The following is a 19,491-nucleotide window of genomic DNA, read 5'->3' as shown; positions in this document are numbered from 1 at the left end:
TTATACATGATTAGGCTACAAGGCTTTAATTATAGGCTACCTGTATTGGCTACGTAAGTTATTTTGGCTCATCAGATTAAACTATATTAATCATATTGATTTGCCACATATTTTCCCTATAGTTTTTTTTTAAAGACCTCAATTAAATGACTGCACATTATGTGTCAGACCAAGAGGGGTACTGCAGTGATCCTGGGGGCTCCGTCCTTTGGTGTCAAGGGATTTTAAAACTCAATCTACAACAGTAATTTTCTTTCTAATTAGTTATAGTTTAATTATGTGATAACACCTCATGTCTTACGAACTTTGTCTTCTACGAAGACTTGGCTCTTTATTTCCAAAACTGTCCCTGTCCCCACAAAGAAATGCAGCTTTTTCCATCAGACCTGCGGCAGACGTCTCCCTCTCTCTCTCCCCCTTCCTCCAGCTCTCTTTGAAACTAAGCCCCGCCCCTGAGTATCTTACGGGGCGGGGCCTGTCTGTGCGAAGCAGGGAGCCAGGCAGAGCGTCTCCCACCACAGCTGTGCTCGGCTCTTTGTCGGCTGCTTCTTCCCTGAGCTTTTCAACCCCGCAGCAGGGCACAAAGAGAGGGGCAGGCATACAGAATGAAATAGAGACAGAGCATGAAAGCGACCGGAGCAGCAGAAGGACACGTGAAACCCAACCGGACCAGGGTCTAGATCAGACACGGATACGCTATTCTCCTCAGACTGGACACGGAGCTCCGCCGATGTACGCACTGGATTTTAAACACCAAAGACTGTCGAGACCGGGGGGTGAGGGGCCGACTTTATCGAGCAGGTAGGATTTTTTTTTTTTTTTTTTGTCGTAGCTGTGTCCGAGAAATATAGCAAGAGTGTCCGTCGTTTCTTGGCTCTGGTAAAGCTGCTCTTTCACAAAGCTCCCTGTCTGCTCTTCTACTGCAGTGTTTCAGGGTTTGTTGTAGGTCTCATTCTCAGTATCGCACAGCCCCGCTCGTGTCGTAGAGAAGCAGCGTGTTGAAATGAAGCTCCGGGGTGCCCCGTTTCTCTTTTGTCGCTGCTCCGCCGCAGTGCCTGTTGTGTGTCTGTGAGCGTCTATGTGTGTGTGTGTGTGTGTCGGCTTTAGCCTACGTGCAAACTTGCTCGGGCAGCGATGTGTGAGCAGCACGTAGACGGCAGGGGCCGCGTATCGGACTCCCGTGATCAAAATATATAGTCCCCAGAGGGAGAGAGGTTTTGTTACAGAGCTGATTGTATCGCTCCCGTTGGAGACGAAGCTGTAATTGCAGGCGTGACGTCAGTGATAGTTAGTAAAGTTAAAACAGATCACGGCCGCTTATTTCTCCTCATTATTCCTTGGATTAATCTGAAACTGGTGACTCTGAGCTCATGTTCACCACTACAGGATTAGGCAATATTTGCTCTGCTTCGATCAGCCTACTGGCTGCAAAAGTGCGTGAATCTCTTCTCCGTCTCTTCCCTCCACACCAGAGCTGTTATAACAGGCTTCTTGTGAAATCTGTCGGTGTCTCATGATGGTTAAGATCACCATAGTGTTGGCTGTTGCATTGTTGTTCCTTCTAAATGGTCAATGTGGCATCAGTCTGCAGTAGGCTGGTTGTCAGAGGGGTTAAACAGGTTTGGTTTCAGCATAGAGAACCATGGTTTTACTTTCCAGGAAAGGAAAGATGAGTTTTCACAGTGGCTCGTCCCAGCAGCCTATTAGTCACCGCTTTACTGTCGGGATGAATGGAAACTAAGATTATGGAATCATAGGTGCTACATTTGATGACAACCCTTTTTTTTTCTCTTTCTCTTTCTCTTCTCAGGACTCCTGCTATTTAAAAGGGGGATCATGGATAAAACTCTGCACATTCTGCAGAAAAGCGCGGACAGGGTGCCGACTGGGATCCCCCTCGATGTGAGTTTAAATATGGACGAAGGCGAAGATTTCAGGGAGCAACAGATAACGGGGCTACCTGACAAGATACCTCTGGTGAAACCATATTTTAAAAAGAAGCAGAGAAAATTGGACCCAAAATGTCTCCACCGTGCGCTCGAGGATCCTATACTGACCACATTGCTCAGCACAGACACGTTGGTCACCGGGGATGGGGTGTTTGTTCCCCGGAACCAGCCGGGCCGGACTCCCAGCACCCTGTGCGCGGCGGCTGTTGTGAAACAGAACTGTATAGGCCAGGTTTGTCTCAAAGACTCTGGAGCTGCTGACGACGCCACAGCTGGGACTGGAGTCCAGGGGTTGATGACCCGGGACGGTGATGTGGAAATAGCTGATACTACTGCGGAGCTGGAGGAGACTGAGCGACGAGGGGAGCGACCCAAGATCACAGATCCAACCCCAAACAGCCTCTGCTTTCAGCAGAAACCTGGTCTCAGGAAGGCTGGGAGCACAGTGACAATAACGCCCCCAGTCAGGGATTTACCTTCCACAGCTACACCCCAGGCTCCTCACCAGGAGGGGGACATCAAAAGCAATGACCTCTTAACCTCTTCTGTTAAAAACCTTCCAGTAAAAGACTGCAGCGGCCTCCAGGACCCACATCCCCTCCTGCTGCACCCCGACAAAGGAGTACTATTTCAGGATAAAAGTGAAGAAGCCTCCCTGGACCTTGTTTTTGAGCTGCTGACCCAGCTCCAGTATCACACACACCAGTCGGACTCAGTGGACATTTGTGTGGATTTCCTCCAAGGACTGTGTGTTTACGGCAATGATTGTGCCCACCACCACACTGTCCTGCCCTACCACTGGCAGATCCGCAGGAGCAGCAGTCAAACGTGGCAGAGCATAGCGGATGACTCCCAGGAACAGCTGGAGAGACTGTACTGCAACCCGGATAATGAACAAGTCAGGCTCAAGTTTCAGTAAGTATCCCTCTGTCGTGCGCACTGCGACGCGCTGTCCTCTTCTGCGTAGACTGCACAGCCTTTAGGTCAGACACAAGCACGCTTAGGATGCTACGATTAGAGCAGAGCAGTAACGTTTATGTTGCGGATGTGTTCCTTTAGTGGACAGTGTCTTGTTTCTGTTCAATCAATTCAAAACAGGAAGTGAGATTATAAAACATGCACTTGTGTGCTAACATCGTTTTAAATGCTTAAAGGCAATTCTGACACATGATGTGCAGTCAGAACTGAAGGCTATCTTTTATGGTAAATGGATAGATGCATTGTTACCATGTCACAAGTTCCTGAAAATTAACACATGGTTCACACTTGTGACATGTGCAACGATGATTTGTAAGCTGACCATGAATGATGAGCACTTCTTGTTTGCTGTGTTGGAAACTTTAGACTGCAGAGCTTCCTCTTTGGTTTCACTGATGTTGACAAACTGAAAGCTTCGACTCTGCAGCTGTTCTGTGCATGTGTGCCGGACGGAGTGTACCACGGGGGGACTTTTTTTTTTTTTTCTTCTTTGAAAGATGTCAATAGAGTAAAAGTGGGTTACGACAGAGAAACAGGCACATCCAGACTAAAGGAGAGGGCAGCTCCAGAGTCTGGCAAGAGTGCAAGTGCAAGCGAAACAAAAGAGACGGCCTGCGCACCTGCTGGGCTCCAATATTGCAGATAATTAAATTCACCAGGGAGAGGATTTGAGCAGACCTGGTGAATGAGATTAACTGGAATATTGGAACCTTGCAGTGTGCGAGCTATCTTTTTCTTTCTTTACGACACAGTAACATGGCTCATTAATGTGTATGGGATTGTGCATAAGTGTACTAGTTTACTTATTTCTGTATCGTCTTCACCTGTCCTATAGTAGAGGTGTTTAAAATCGGCTGTTTTGTCCTCGTTCAGAAACAACACGTCTCTCAGCTCTGATATTAGCGATCTATATTCTGTATCTTCCTGTTTCCAAACTCGCCCTGTGATTAGCTGTCGCTGTGTCCACACCAGACTTTACAGCACTCACGGCAAGCTGTGAACTTCCATGACCCCTCGGTTGCCTTATGCGGTCACTGACACAGACGCACTTGGCAGCTTCTCTCCCTCCCTCAGTCATTGACATGCACACCACTGTGTGTGTACACACACACACACACACACACGCACATACACACCCACAGAGCTTGGCACGCAGGCGCTCACACGAAGCGGCTGTACAGAGGAGCTCAGTGGCTTGCAGTGCTCACACGCACGTCTTTTAGCAGACAGAGATAAACCTCTCTTTCACTCTCTCACACACCCACATAGATACGAACACATGCGAGCACTTGGCAAAGCCCCAGTGGGGTGACATAAAGGAGCATGCACCGCTTCCTGCGCAACCGTACTGTCGCACACCAGCACTCGCACACAACGTGCGTGTCTAGATTGACTCTTTTGACGTCTGTCCAAACAGACCTGACCTCCGACTCATTTCTCAAACCATGATATGACTTCAAGAAGCGAGATATTGTCAGCAGACTGGTCCGTGTTTCTGGTGCCAGATACTTTTGTTTTCTTTGTATGACCAATCTACCACATGTTTTTTAGAATCATTTGATCCGTGACGTTTTCACAAAGACAGTCTTTCCAGCACTATCCGACGTTTTGATTGTCCAACAGTCCAAAGAGAGTTTGACGAATTATCAGTTTACCACGCAATTCTTTTTCCCTTCGTCAGTTACCAGTCAACCACACCGTCTTTGTGGAAGATTGATTAGCATGAAGAGCATTTAAGCCCAGTGTGACATCTTACTATTCCTTTTTTTTTTTGACTGGTCCTTTAAAATACAAAGATCACGTACGGTGACTCGAGTTGGGAAAGTGCTGTTGTAACATTTCCGTGAATCGTCATCTTATTGTTTTAACTCTTTTAACAATCCTAACAGCAGGAAGCAGATCATTTTGGCCAGTAAGATAGTTACCTTTAAATCATTAAACATGCAGGTTGTCATTGGTCAGACATGCCCATAAGGCCACTTAAGATGTTGAATAGAAATAAGAAATAATAGAAAAGTGTCATTTGAATCTTTGTGCCTGCTCTGATCTCAGTATGTGTTATGTAATCAGCAAATCTGAAAACTATGTTAGTGACTTTTTATTGCCCGGTTGTGGGGTCAAAGTGTATTCCGTGTAAACATGGTGTGACACACTATTTCTTTTACACCAGGTCCATATCAACTTTGAGCAGCCATGCGTGTTTGCCTTCATGTCCGTGCGGACACTACACACACACACACACTCAGTCGCACAGAGGTTTGCGTGTGTAGTCAAAGATCTGTATGTGTCCATGTGTTTGACTTGTTGACTCATGTTTTCAACTGAAACTCTATTCAAAGTGCATCTTGCTGCACAAACAGGATATGCACCTGGTGGTGTCAACCCAAATTCTTCAGAGGCCTTTCGGAGCGTGTTGCACTCTTCATACAGTCAGACAGGACCATCTGGCTCACTCGCCTGAAACTCCAGTAGAAACTGGAAACGTCAGAACACTGCACCAGTACATCTCATATGCTGCTGCTGTTATTGTTGTTGTTGTTGTCGTCATGTGAATTCAAGACCATACGTTTTATGTTGAGCACTGTGAGGTGCTTCAAAGTGCACTGCAGGTTAAACAGACAATAATTGTATTTGTTGATGCTCGATTTAGAACGCAGGCTTCTAAAGACGTCAGACACATGCTCAGATGCATACTTTAACGTAATTATATCATCTCAGACATTGTAATATTTCCTCTTTCTATTCCAAAATCAACATTGTCTTTTGATTATTTTCTCTTGCTATGTTTTCAGAAGCCTTTCGAAACTTTTTTTTTTTCCTTTTCACTTTCAAGATGTGTACTTGAGCCTGTATTTACCGTGACCTTAAAAAACAAATTCCTGTCTTTGCACAGGGAACAGTTGAGAGAACACGTAACATGAAATATGTAACATGACGTCATCGCTTTTCATTCCTGGAACACACGACTTCTCAGACAAATAACACAGCAGTGTTGTGTGAAGTCCTTCACCTGCAGTTAGCAAACAATAACGAATTCCTGGCCTTTTGTTTGGGCACTTTTTTTTTTTTCTCTTCTCCTCAAGTTGTTAATTTTCACTTCAGGCTAAAACTGAAACAGGTGATTGTTGTCGTGCCACTGGCGGATGTTTGTTTCTCTGATATGTTGACGCTGGGTACATTTAGTATTCACTCTGCATCTAAAAAGAACGAAGCAGGCTGTCATGTGAGGAGGGACAAACAGGAAAGTCAGTAAACTTGGTTCACACTGTTCTCGTGCTTCAGCACTCAGTTCAGTCATTTACTCGAAGGGTTTTGTTGCACTGGGTGTGTGTGTGAGTGTGTGTGTGTGTGTGTGTGTGTGTGTGTGTGTGTGTGTGTGTGTGTGTGTGTGTGTGTGTGTGTGTGTGTGAGAAAGCCCTTTGAAACCTTTGTTTAGACACACCGTCCAGGCTGTCTTTTCATGTCCCAAAGTACTCGCACACTCACAAACACAGGGCCAAGGTATCACCGTGGTTACCACAGCCAAATGATAACATTGTTAATGATCTAAAGAGCGGCAGGTGACTTAACAAGCCCTACTGTCGGTATGGCAACACAGGCCTGTTTTGCCCTTCTGCCACTTGTGTGTGTGTGTGTGTGTGTGTGTGAGGGGAAGAATGATTATCTCCTGTACAGCCTATGTAGGCGTGTGTATGTTATGTACGTGAGTGAGTGTGTGTGTTCTGTGCTGAGCTGTTCCCATGCGCGTATGATCCATAGTGCAGGTTAATCCCATCCATATGATAAGCAGGAATGGAAGTCTGGCTAATCCGCCATGAACTCAGCAGTGAGTAGGAATGTCACAGTCGTGGCTTTTTAAAGTCATACTGTAATAATCTTCTGCTGTACACTTACAGGAAACGCACAATCACACAAGTCTCCCATAAATGGGCCAATTTCCTGTAAAATCATACCTATCTTTGCGTAACCATGACAAAGTACACACCTCTGTACATGTGTGTGTGTGTGTGTGTGTAAGAGAGAAACCAATGGAGAGAGACTCTTTTGTCGACCAGGTGATAAAAGCCTTGCTTGTCATTAACTGACATAAAGAGTCACAGAGCACCAAGGGCAGAGCGACCTGACACCAAGGTGTGTGTGTGTGTGTGTGTTTTTGTGTGATCGTGTGTGTATGGGTGTGTGTCTTTATATAGCCGGGGGATTCCATGCTACCTCATTGTGTATCGAATCAAAGAAAATCAATGTTAGTTGTGTCTATGGTAGCTTGTTTGCGTGTGGTGATTGTGTGTGTGTAAAACGAGGCGGTGTCGAGATAATCAGAGTGACTGGATCCTGTGTGTGTGTGTGTGTGTGTGTGTGTGTTTGTGTGACTATAACTTGTCAGACAGCCCATGCCATGAATCAGTGGGGCGAGGTCTGGGTCACTCTGTCTCTTATTACTCAGTCTGCCTACATCCCTTCTTCTCTTTTTTCCCCCCACCTTCTCCACTTTATCCTCCTTTTTTTTTTAAGTGTGCAACAGCTTCCTCACTGGATCTATGTTTTCTTGTCCCATCATCCTTCTCTCTCTGTTTACATCTCTGTTTCATTCCTCAATTGTCCCTCAAGGGGCCGAGCAGTTGTGAAAGATGTGAAAACGTCTGTATGCCGCATGTGCAGTCTCGCTGTATCCTGTCTCACGCTCGTGTGTACCGTCTTCTCTTCTCAACTGTTACTGAGTTATTTTTTGAGTTTGTCCTCAAATCTTACCCGTGTGTGTTCTTCAAAAGTGAAAAGATTATAAAAGCCCGGGTGAGAGAGGACATCCTGAACTGTGTGCATAATGATCATCTCTACTGTGGAAGAGGAAAGAAACACACTCCGAACAGGAACAATTCAGGACGTTCAGGAGACAGCAGTGGACACGTCATTTTATTTTTATTCAACCTTTATTTGTCCAGGAAAGTCCCATTGAGGGTTAAAACCTCTTTTTAAGGGAGTCCTGCAAAAGTTCTTAGTGTCTTCGCGTGTCTACCTGGTTTATTTTGTATTTTTTCTCGGAGAAAAAAAAACAGATCAAGTGTTCAATGATTTTGGGTGTGTGTTTGTGTGAGTGAGTGTGTGTGTGTGTGTGTGTGTAAGAGGCCTTCATCAGCAGATCTGGTTGACTGACTGACTTATCAAGACGTGACTGGTTAAAGACTGTGCATGTGTCAATCTATCAAAAGAATCTGTACGGTAATGTGTGTGTGTGTGTGTGTGGGACACCGTGAGGGCTCGTGTTTTTTTTTGCGAGCCTGTGACGTTACAGATGGCATGACTGATGCTGGTATGTTGTTGCAGCCGTGAGAAAAAAAAAGAAGGTGTGTGTGTGAGAGAGGGTTTAACAGCCATTTTGACAGTGCCGTGAGCTTTCTTCACCTTTATTTATCCAAGGAAAGGTTTTGCTGAACATGCCTTCTCAATATTTTTTTTTCCAACAACACCCTGTTTACAAATGAATCATTGATGCACACCGTTTACACCTGGGAGCTACCCAGGACGACAACAGAGCAGGTTTAGTGTTTTTTTTTTTTCAGCCTCACATGCTTGCAAGGCTTTAAATTATTTTTTTTAAAGCCTTAGGTATAGAAACACTTTGGTTTGGTTTTCTAGAGCAGTAAAAATGAAATGAGCCACCTCATATAATCTGTTGTGTGTCTTAACAAACCAGGAGTAGCCTGAAATTTAAAGAGTGGTCTTTTTTTTGTTGTTGTTTTCTTTCTCCCAGCCAAGTGAGCATGCCTCATTTCTCTTTCCAACTTTGTGATTGGCCTCTTTGCCCAAAGCACAGAATGTCAGTGCACTTAATTTAACCGGTGGAATTTAATTTTAAAACTGCACAAACGAGGCTGGTAGGTAGTGAGTGAAAAGCACTCAAGACCGTGTGACTGAGTTGAGAGGGTCTTGTCATCACAACACATTGTTGCAGGCAGAAAGTGTTCTGTACCGACAGGCCGAAGCAGTGAGAGAGAGAGAGAGAGAGAGAGAGAGAGAGAGGGTCACACAGGTGCATCTGGACTTTCTTTTTCAGACAGACGGTACAGAGAACAGAGATGTGTGGACAGGCAGAAAGAAGAGTGAAACAGGGAACAGAGCAGCGGATGACAGGGCAAGCACAGTAATGGCTGACCAGAGGTGAATGATGATAGGATGTACTGACATCACATTTAATTTGTCTCGGTGACAGTTTCTCGCCTTTCACATCCTCACCGTATCCCTGCCGTTTCTTGTACGGTTCCCTTTTGTTGTTAGCTACTTCTTGTTTTTTTTTCAGTTTATTGTTTACCTTCAATACTCAGACGTAGTTATCTGCCTACATGTAACGTATAAACCCCTGCATGCCTTCCTGAATTCCAGTCAGAAAAATAGATGACGACGGACATCTGTGACCTCTCTGCCTCGTCTTTGGTGCTCTGAATAAACAATGACGCGCTCCAAAGTCAGCGACATGGTAATGCAAGTTCTGCTCTGTTAATTTGTGTTTCGCTTCCTCTTACTGAGACATGGTTACACTATGACTGAGGCAGAAACACGGACTGATACCAAAGTGTGTGTATAATTAGTTTGCATCAGTGTGCATGTATGCTTTTGGAAAACTGACTCAGCACCCTCTAATAATATCTCCTTCCCGGCAGAAACGTCTCGGTGCATGTGTCGAGTCAATGTCCCCGTGACCTCAGTGACTAGTTACTGCACTAACGTGATGAAACGGAATACTTTATATAATGCTCCCATTATGATATGATCTCCAGGCTGTGGATCTAATAACTCACCGGGTCGACACACTCCTGCTCAGCCTTCGGCTTTTTAGATGGGGGGGGAAAAGACGAAAAAAAAGCCTGCATGTAATACAAGCGCTTTATTTAGGAATCAAATCTGGGACACACACGTTTTCAGAGTACAACCCCACCTTTACAAACACACACTCATTTCTAGGCAGAAACACACTCATCAGTGTCTGACCTTGGACGCTACATCCAAGGAGTTTTCCTGGCAGAAATCAATGAGTGCATTAACGCTTGTCAGGCTGTGTGCATGTTTGAAGTGTTAAGTCTACATGTGTGTTCTTGTATGTCTGCATGTGTGCGCCTGCCTCTCTGTCTGTCTGCCGTCTATGTCGTAGCGTGCCAGTGTATGATGCCCACATTTATGTGAGTGGTATGTCTGACCTAGAAAGGATTTGCCAGAGGCCCCATGGAGCACTGATGTAGAGACACACACACACATACGTGCTTTTGACACAAACTTGTCGAGACAGAGCGATGCTACGCTGTGAATTGTTGACATGAAAATAATTTGCATTTCCACTTTACTTCATTTACTGGACGTTCAAACTTTTTGCTTGCTTTCGACCTCAAACCGCAGATCGTTTTAACGACGCATCAATGAATGGAAGCTTTTGAAACCTTCAGAGGCTAGCGTTTCCCTCTCGTCGAGTTAGCCAAGAAGTTAGCACCAGCCGCTCATGAGTTCAGAGTGATAGAAAGGCTGGAAAAACTGTGAAGAAAGTGAACCAGATGCAAAGTCCCTCAGAAAGAGCCGCTAAATTTTACCCATGAACACTTATCAGGTTAAAAGCTTAGCTCAGCTAGTTAGCTTAGCATACAGGTGTGCAGAAGTGTCAATTTTTCCAACTGATAATTAGAAATATTAGCTGATAACTAGAAAGAAAAATGGCTGGTCTTCATGCTCCATAATGTACTGGCAGGAAGACCTTTAAAGTGTCACTGGTGTTTTCCTGGTTTAAATCCTCATCAAGGCTTTTAAGTTTTAGCTTTTAAAGAGCTGTTCCTAAAGCGGGATTAATGTGTGACTCACTCTAGTAACATCTGTGCTTTGTGTATAAATATGTTTAGCTCATACATGTATTGTTTATAACGGCTCTTTGTTAAAGTTAATGTGTGACATATAATTGATGCTGTCGTCCTGTGTGAGCCCATTCAGTGAGTGAGCGACGACAGATTTGTTTTGTTTTGCTTCAGGGCACACGGCTTTAGCTAAAGCTTAATCAGTGGCTGCTGATGAAAATCTAAACTGTTACCATTCAACAACAAGGTCGCCGTGCCCCAGCCACGTTTCAGCCCACCATGTGAATGTGTATGTTTCAACTTGTTTTTACCTCGTGTTTCAGGGGCCGAGTGTTTTCCTTAGACTTTGGGGCCATGCGAGTGTGTGACCTCGAGTTTGACAGCGTCCGGCGACTGACCTCTCCTGCCAGCCCTCTGCCCATTCCCCCGACGAACCCGAACCCAACCCCAAGCTGTCACACAGTGTGGAAGTACTACTGCAGAGACAACTTTGGCTGGAGGGAATACTCTGAGGTGAGCAAATGAACGTGTGTGCGCGTGTTTCAGCTTGCATGCCCTTTGAACCTGGGGTCAGATGCATTAACACCAATCGATAGTCTAGCCTATGTGATGGGATTGATTGAGACACACGTGCGCACCTATTCACCCCTTTGGGTCACAGCTGTCCCCTGTCAATTGCCATTCATTTCCCCAAACATTGACTGTTCTCTTTTTGTATGTGGGTGCACCTCAGAGTTTGTGTGTTAGGATGATTTTACCAACATTCAGCCATTCCTCAATCAACCGCTGCATGATCATCAACTGTATCGAATGACAAACAATTCATAAACCAATCATTTCTTTGCCCCTCCCCCTTTTTTCTTTTTTTCATTTTTTGTTTTGTTTTGTTACTTCAGCCCGTGGTAAAGCTCATAGAGGAAGCAAGTTCGAGGGGTCTTAAGGAGGTGCGATTTATAACACTCCAGAACCAGTACATCCTTAACATCCGGGAGGGCTTCCAGCAGAACGCCGTCTTCGGGTTCAGACGTCAGATCAAGAAGCGGCCCATGTTCATGTCCTCCGTCATGCTTACACCCCTCCTCCAGTAAGTAAAGACATTCTAAACTTGATTTACGTGCATCATATATATATATGTGTGTGTATGTAAAAACGTATCGAGTAGAAGCTGAACAGCGAAGATCACTTGAATATCCTTCTTTGGTTTGTAAATGTGGACGCTTGGGTCCAAAAAACCTTGTGCTTGAATGTTTAGCTGTTTGAAGAGGAAGAACAGTCTGAAACATAAGGTCAATTGATGGTACTGGTTTAGCACAGTGACGGTAACAGTCAGTCCTCAGTTGCCATGCAGAGGTCATTTACTTGTTTGATAGTCACTTCTTGCGTCTTTGACCCCCCCCCCCCCCCCCCCCCTCCCAAATCTCCCCCAGGTTCTAACTGTACACACAGATCATTCAGCCCTTTAATCTCGCCCTTGTTAGGGAACATTTTGAGTTTGGAAATAAAGTCACAATGACTATTAGGACAAAGAACTCCTTTTTTTAAAGTGCTCCAAAACACAGGCACGGTAACAAGCATGCACACGCACACACACACACACACACACACACACACACACACACACACACACAGTGTTGGCTTCTCAGTATGTGATACACCCTCTCCCTGTGGCTCTTTGTGTTCCCTAAACATCTTGAGTCTCTGTTTTGAGACAAGCAGGCACACAGAGGCCGGTACACAATGCTAATGTCCCAGTCAGGGCTGAATAATAAGAAGCCTCTGAACACCACATCCCCCTTTAATCCGTTTCAGTACCTTTGCACTCTGGCAGCCTGACACTGACTTGAATCCCGTACTAACGCTCAAACGTTTTGGCAAATCAGACTGGGTCGAACGAATGGGGCCCTGAAACAAAAATAAATAATAGGAAATGAGATGATGAGGCAAATGAGATGTGAGGGGATGGAAGACATGAGAAATAAACAGAGAAGAGAGTAGAAAGAGACACATGTGATAAGAAAACGATCTATGTGCTATAATGAAGAATGACTTCAATTGTTCTTGTATATTTCGTATGCGAGCAAGAAAAGCTCTTTCCAGAATCATCTAGAGGTTATTTGTGGATTTCAGTGATCTCCATCTTCTAGCTGCCATTTTCTGTAAAGCAATGAAATGGAAGTAACCCTCATCAAGTGATACCAGATTGTAAACAAGTGCAGTCATCTCACCCCATTTGCAGAATTTTTCACTTCCTGTGCCGAGCAGGCTGCTGTCACTGTGTCCTGCCAGAGTGTCCCGCACAGAGCGAACACTAGCACGATCTGTTCCTACCAGGCTTGACAAGTCAAGAAGGGACAAAATGGAGAGCAGGAGATGGGAGTGGGAGGGGGGTGGGGGAGAAAATTACAGGAATAAGCAGGAGACTGAGGAGGAACAGGCGAGAAAGAGACAAGAGAGACAGAGTGAGAAGGAAGTGAGATAGCTGGGTTAAATGGGTTCCAGACTGGGTGAATAGCTGAGTAGAGCTGGTGAGTGAAGTAGTGTGAAATGTGACTGTGGGGAGCTGGAATTTGGAGCAAGGGATTTGTCCCTGGGAGCCTTTAATCCAGTAATTTTGTATGCATTTCTTTTAATCCCCACCCCCCAAAAAATTAAAATATAGGTTAAATTAGAACATTTGCACTTTGTTTGGGGTGAAATGTAGTGCAGGGGAATTAATGCAAGCAGTGTCACCCGAGTTGATTTAAACAAGTGTGTGTGTGTGTGTGTGTGTGTGTGTGTGTGTGTGTTAGAAACAAGCCGTGCTTGGCTTAGTTGAGGTCATTAGCTTGATTGGCACCCTCCCTTGCTCCCTCCCCATTCCTCCCCCTCTCCCTCTGTCATCTCTCCCTCCTGATGATGTTATTTTCAGCCATCTCCACCCTCTCTCTCTCTCTCTCTCTCTCTCTCTCTCTCTCTCTCTCTCTCTCTCTCTCTCTCTCTCTCTCCCCTCCCTTGTTATCCTCCCTAATCTTTTCCCCTTTTCACTCTTTCTCCGTGCAACCTCATCATCCCTCTCGTTATCCGTCCCCTTTTCATTTCACACTTGTTTTCTGCAGCTGGCCGCCTGTGTTCTCTCTTCCCAGCTCACAGGGAATAGAGACATCGATTGAATGGAGAGATCAAGACCAGTGAGACTTGATAAGAAAGAGAGACAGAAAAGATAATAAAACCTGTCACACTGACGGGAGAGTCGCAGTGATCACAGTCTCCTGACAGCACACACAAGCGCACTCTCTTATAGCTGATAGGGCGAACAGCATTTACACCTACAGCGTGATAACTTGACAGCCAAACCACTGTTATTGACTCAAATGCCAGACACAAATGTTTTTTTCCCCTCCTGTCCCTTTCAAGACAGCTTTGCTACTGGCATTTTATTCTCCCCTATCTCTCACTCTCATTCCCCACGCTGCCTCTCTCTGCCTCCCCGCCGTTTGGTTTGCGAGTTTCATTTTCACGCTGACCTGCTTTTTTTTTTAATGTTCAGCCGATGACGACAGACTGCTGCCGCCGAGCACCTCAGCTCTGCAGAGCAGTGATGTCATTGTTGACATTTTGGTTGGGTATGACTTTAGGAGCTCACGCGTGTCGTTTGATCGCAGCGGACAGCGTCGCTGTTTCATGTAGGGAACGCCGCTCTGATAGAAAACACATGGTAGCGAGGATGTAGCGAGATAGGTAGCAGGCTGTGATGCTTTGCTTGCTGCAAACAAACAAACCTGGTACCACAGATTGTTGACCTTAAAACTAACCAGTGAAGAAACACTCAGGTCTTTTGGGATGATGATGAGATGCTGATGGATGAATGTGTTAGCTGCAGCACCTTTATTCAAAGTTAGCATGTGTCTAACCCTACGTGACCTCATTTCAAGCTGAATGATGGTGATGCATGTATGTTTTACTCATAGATCTTTATATGTACATGTGTTTGGCTGTAAACGTGAAAACTGGAGAAAAAAAAAAAAAGAAACATTTGTTTCCAGCCGAATATAACGTCCTTTCTTTCTTTGTCTGTAGGACTTTGGGAGGCCTCTCTTCATCTCCCCTCGCCTGCTCCTCCTCTTCCTCCTCCATGGATCTCTCCACGTCGCATCCTCTCTCGCCGACGACCACCAACCCGCCCAGCCTTTTTCCAGAGACATGGTTGCCCATGACGATGAGCCAAGACTTCCTGCAGGTGCCGGTCTCGCGTGAAGACCGGAGCTACAGGACAGTATACAGCCTTTTCCATAAGACAGTGTCAGAGACCAAGTTCAGGATCATCAAAATCCAGCGAGTTCAGAACCCGTTCCTGTGGGAGAAGTACAAGAGGTGAGTGAAGGATTGTAAACATTCACCCAATACTTCCTCACTGCTAGAGATACTATCCTTTTTTTAATATATAACCTGAAAATCAAGATGAGCACGTTAACTGTGGAAGGATCTTTTGTTAGCATGTCCTCGTTTTTTTCACGGCCTGGTGGACATTTCATTGGATGTGAAAGGTGAAACCATAACAAGCTACAGTGTCTTGAAGTGTTAATATTTGAAGTCTCTTAAAGAGAAACCATTTTTTTGTGGCGGTTATGTCTTTTCAAAATCAAGAGATTAAGATCGTGCAGAGGCACAGAAATGAGCCTTCATGTATTCAATCTATCAATCTCAATGACAAATGTCAAGACTGTTCACAAAAAGAGCAGGTCTAGACCTCACCGTGTGTTATACTGCGTCTTTATGATATGATAGAGGTAAGATAGGTGTTCAATGTGTGGTTTCTGTTTTTCTTCGTGAGCTCGTCTCTCTTTTGCACACTTGGTTTTTTGTGGCATGACGTGTTCTGTGAAGCTTTGTGTCCAGATTGCAGTTGTTGAACTTGAGAAAACTTTAGACACAGCTGCGTTTTTGCTCGCAGACAGTAACCCGAACAAAGACATTTCTTAACAACAAACACAAGGCGGATTCAGAACAATGTGTGAGGAGGAAGAAGGAAAAAAAAGAAAAGACGAAGAAAATAGGCCAAATGGGAGCAGCTGTGTGGGACTTCGTGAGAATGAGCCCACAGTGGTGTGTGAAGGCAGCGGAAGGAGAGATGTTTGGTGATGATGATGTTCCTTTTACGAGCTCAGCAGGCTAACCACTGTGGTTAGAGAATGGCAGGTCCTATCAGCTGTCACAGTTAAACTCTCTGACACAGGCTGGTACCACAAGGTTTCACAATGACTGAGTGTTTGTGTGACTGACTTTGAAAGTGAAGCCTCTTCAGAATGCAAGATGATTTCCTCTTCCCACACACAGGCAAACCTTAACGTTACGCTCGCGTGTACCGTGAACGTTTGGATGTTGATCTTTTCAGGAAGCTCCCGCAGCCACGTCCTTAGATTGCGGCCAGAATTGCGTCGCAGTAAATGGAAGTGTGCGTTCATGTGCGTGCGTGCATGCGATGTCAGCCCGTGTCAGATCACAGGCTGCAGGGTCATAGGAGGTCATGCTCCGGTCACAGCCTCTCTTGCCCCGTTCGTCTCTGCATGCCTGATTGATCCGCTCACAGTTAACAAGCTGTGTGTGTCTATGAGTGTGCGTGTGTGCCTGTTGCTCAAGAAAACGGATTAGTCAAATTGTTCTTACCAGGATTTACGGCAAACAAGACGTGATCACATTTTTTTAAGTGACATAGCTGGATTCACCTGAGAGATGATCGGCAGTTGTACGGCATGTAGAAGAAAGGTGTTTCTGATTGTTTTTAAATCAATGTGCTCTTGTGTTTTGTGTAAATAAGGAATTATAAGGTGTTTATTTTAATAACAAATCCCCCCCCCCCATCTATCTTAATCTTGTCTACAGGAAGAAAGAGTACATGTCACGGCGTATGTCAGAGATGGACCGGCTTCTTAGCGAGCGCCACCTCTTCCACGGCACCTCGGCCGACGTGGTGGAGGGCATCTGCAAGCACAACTTCGACCCCCGAGTATGTGGCAAGCACGCCACCATGTTCGGCCAAGGCTCCTACTTTGCCCGCAAGGCTGTCTACTCTCACAATTTCTCCAAACGCTCACCCAAAGGAGTCCACTGCATGTTCCTGGCAAAAGTCCTCACTGGCAGGTACGTGCGAGGAATAATGGAGCTAACAACGTGATATTTTGTGTTTTATATCCGTGTCTCGTTTTACTCAACATACATCACAAAGGGTGTCAATATGGACGTTAAGTAAAAATGTTTTAGATACTTTACTTTACTTTACTTTTTTTTTAACGTGTCCATTGGGGACTCGGCTGTCTAAAATAAAAGTGCAGTAAGTTAAGGATTTATCTTCCTGGATGCTGAATCCTATCAGTTGAATATCACCATTAAACATTCCCACACATTGATTCATGGCAGTGCCAGCCATCACTTAAAGCAACTCGAAGTCTCTTGTCTCACAGTGTTGCTATGCTTTCAATTGCGTTTTAATTTAAAGTGATTTGAGCTTCAAATGTTGACCCTTTAAAAGTCATATGAATTCCACTTTCCTTATACCATAGGAATAGGCAGCTTAATTTTTCAGTTTCAGGCAAATATGTTCATGCTCATTGTATCTAGTTATTATTAGCAGTACATTAAAGAGATTACATTTTATATTAACTGTAAATTGTACAGTTAATGTCCCTAAACAAGCAGATGTGCTATTTCATAAGTGTACTGCCCTCAGCGTATACCATACCATGTCTATCTCTGAGCACATTGCTAACCTGATGTACAGGACACACAGCGATTCATTTAGATCTTAATATTCTGAAGTTCTTTTCCATAAAACCATCGTTCACTCTCACAGATCATCGCGCTCAAGTCAAATCTAGAAGCACACATGTAAAACAGCTGATTTGGTTGAACACACCAAACACACACCCGCTTCCCTCTCCAAAACCAAACCTGGGTTCAATGTGTTCAGCAGAAAGAGATATTGCTTCCAGACCAATAAAGACGTTTTCTGTTCCATATTTAGTCTCTACCCCTTTCCTTTGTCTGTAGCTGAAAATGGTCTCATTCTAAGGTGATTTATTTATGAAAGAGCTAAAAAGATTAATGGATGGTCTTCTAGACTTGGGATGTATATTTACCAGAGGACAAACAAACATGCAAGATGCTGCCTCAATACATATACTTATACGCCCTTACAAATTATACAGAGAGAAAAAGAACGCTGGTAATCATTACATTGAGACGAGGCTCTAAAAGCACTGAATAATTCTGCTGTAGACCTTACAGAGAAAGGCAGAGACATTAATGACATTAATAACACTGTCCTCTCTGTTGTGTTTCTACAGGTTTACTGTAGGAAATCCCTCCATGCGGCGACCTCCACCAATCAATCCTCGTGACGCCTCCAGTGACCTTTATGACTCCTGTGTTGACAACTGGGTGGACCCCCAGATCTATGTCATCTTCAACGATGACCAGAGCTACCCTTACTTTATCATTCACTATGAAGAGGTACCCAGCACTGTTGCAGTCTAAGACCTGGATCAGACCTGGCCTTGTCTGTATTTGCCAATACTTACTCATAGTTTGTTTTAATGTGTTACCGAGTGAGATGGGTGGAGTTCACCTCTTAAGATGAAAAGAAACATATTAGACCAATAACAGCTGAAAGTTAGTTTCCTGTTTGAAGACTAAACCTCGCCCATCTGCTGCTCATGACAGGTTAAAACAATCTAAGACATGTTTGCAAATACACAATGATTTAAGTCTGCAGTCAACTGGATTCAAGCAGGCTGGTCTTCATTAAGCAACAACAGACTGGACCAGACCGGATTAAACTGGATTTAACTAGACCAACAAAGGACGACACCTGTTTCATCCAACATTCAAAGGTGGATGGCAACTGACAACAGCTGCCCCCCCCCAACAGACTTGACCAGATTCATTTAGCATTCGTTGTTATCTAATATGAACAGAGAGGATTTAATCTACCTTACTCATCTAGAACAGATGCAGGAAAAACCAAACATAGTCCTCTTATCATTTTAACTTAGTCGAATGGCTGTAAATGAACTCAGTTCCACATCAGGACAAATGCTGTAGTAGACAGTGAGCGTTCTGCTAGTACTGTGAATGACTAACTGGTTGTATTATTCTGAGGAAGCAGCCAACCAATCGAACGCTTCCATAGAGAAACCATGGCAATTCTGATCCCAGTCAGACAAAATTCATATTGTGTTTCCCCAGCCTCCGACCCTTAAGATTTTTTTTTTTTCTCCAGTGTATGTGCTGCGTATGTGAGTCTTTTGATTTAGTGGACATGAATCTTGTGGCCTCTTCAAACAGTCATGGACATGAGTTTCAGTGGGACTTTTACAAACAACACATCGACGTACTGTAAACCTCCAGGCAGAGGTTTCACATGAAGCCAGAGCTGTACCCTGTTGGTTATTTTTGCCTTTGTGCCCACTGCTTTAGTTCCTCATGGGGGATTGAAGAGAGTACAGTTTCACACTGAGATTCTACGCTGCTGCAGTGGCGGTGGTGCTGTAGCGTTTTGTCAACAAACCCCCTGAAACTCATCTCTCTTGGGCCACTTTCTCCGAGACAGTAGACATGTTTTATTAAGACAAACTGTACAGATGTTCTTTGTTTATATTTGAACTGTGTGCCTTTTGTTCATAAAAATTTTATTTATGTTAGTTTAATGTAACATTGATTGAATAAAGAAACCTAAAAGAAAGACTTCCTCTAAGAGTTGT

General features: G+C 44.5%; 1 protein-coding gene across 1 annotated transcript; it reads left to right on the top strand.

Annotated features, from left to right (window-relative positions):
* The first annotated feature begins 430 nt into the window (after positions 1-430).
* tiparp (TCDD-inducible poly(ADP-ribose) polymerase) lies at positions 431-19,472 on the top strand. The gene is made up of 7 exons (XM_079353920.1): positions 431-801; positions 1,811-2,864; positions 11,080-11,269; positions 11,653-11,840; positions 14,813-15,106; positions 16,616-16,873; positions 18,076-19,472. The coding sequence occupies exons 2-7, from the start codon at positions 1,837-1,839 to the stop codon at positions 18,263-18,265; spliced, it is 2,148 nt and encodes a 715-aa protein (XP_079210046.1). The 5' UTR covers positions 431-801; positions 1,811-1,836; the 3' UTR covers positions 18,266-19,472.
* The last annotated feature ends 19 nt before the right edge of the window (positions 19,473-19,491 follow it).

This window comes from Symphodus melops, assembly GCF_947650265.1.
Source record: "Symphodus melops genome assembly, chromosome: 10".
Classification (NCBI taxonomy): Eukaryota; Metazoa; Chordata; class Actinopteri; order Labriformes; family Labridae; genus Symphodus; species Symphodus melops.
This window is presented reverse-complemented; position numbering and strand designations above follow the sequence as displayed.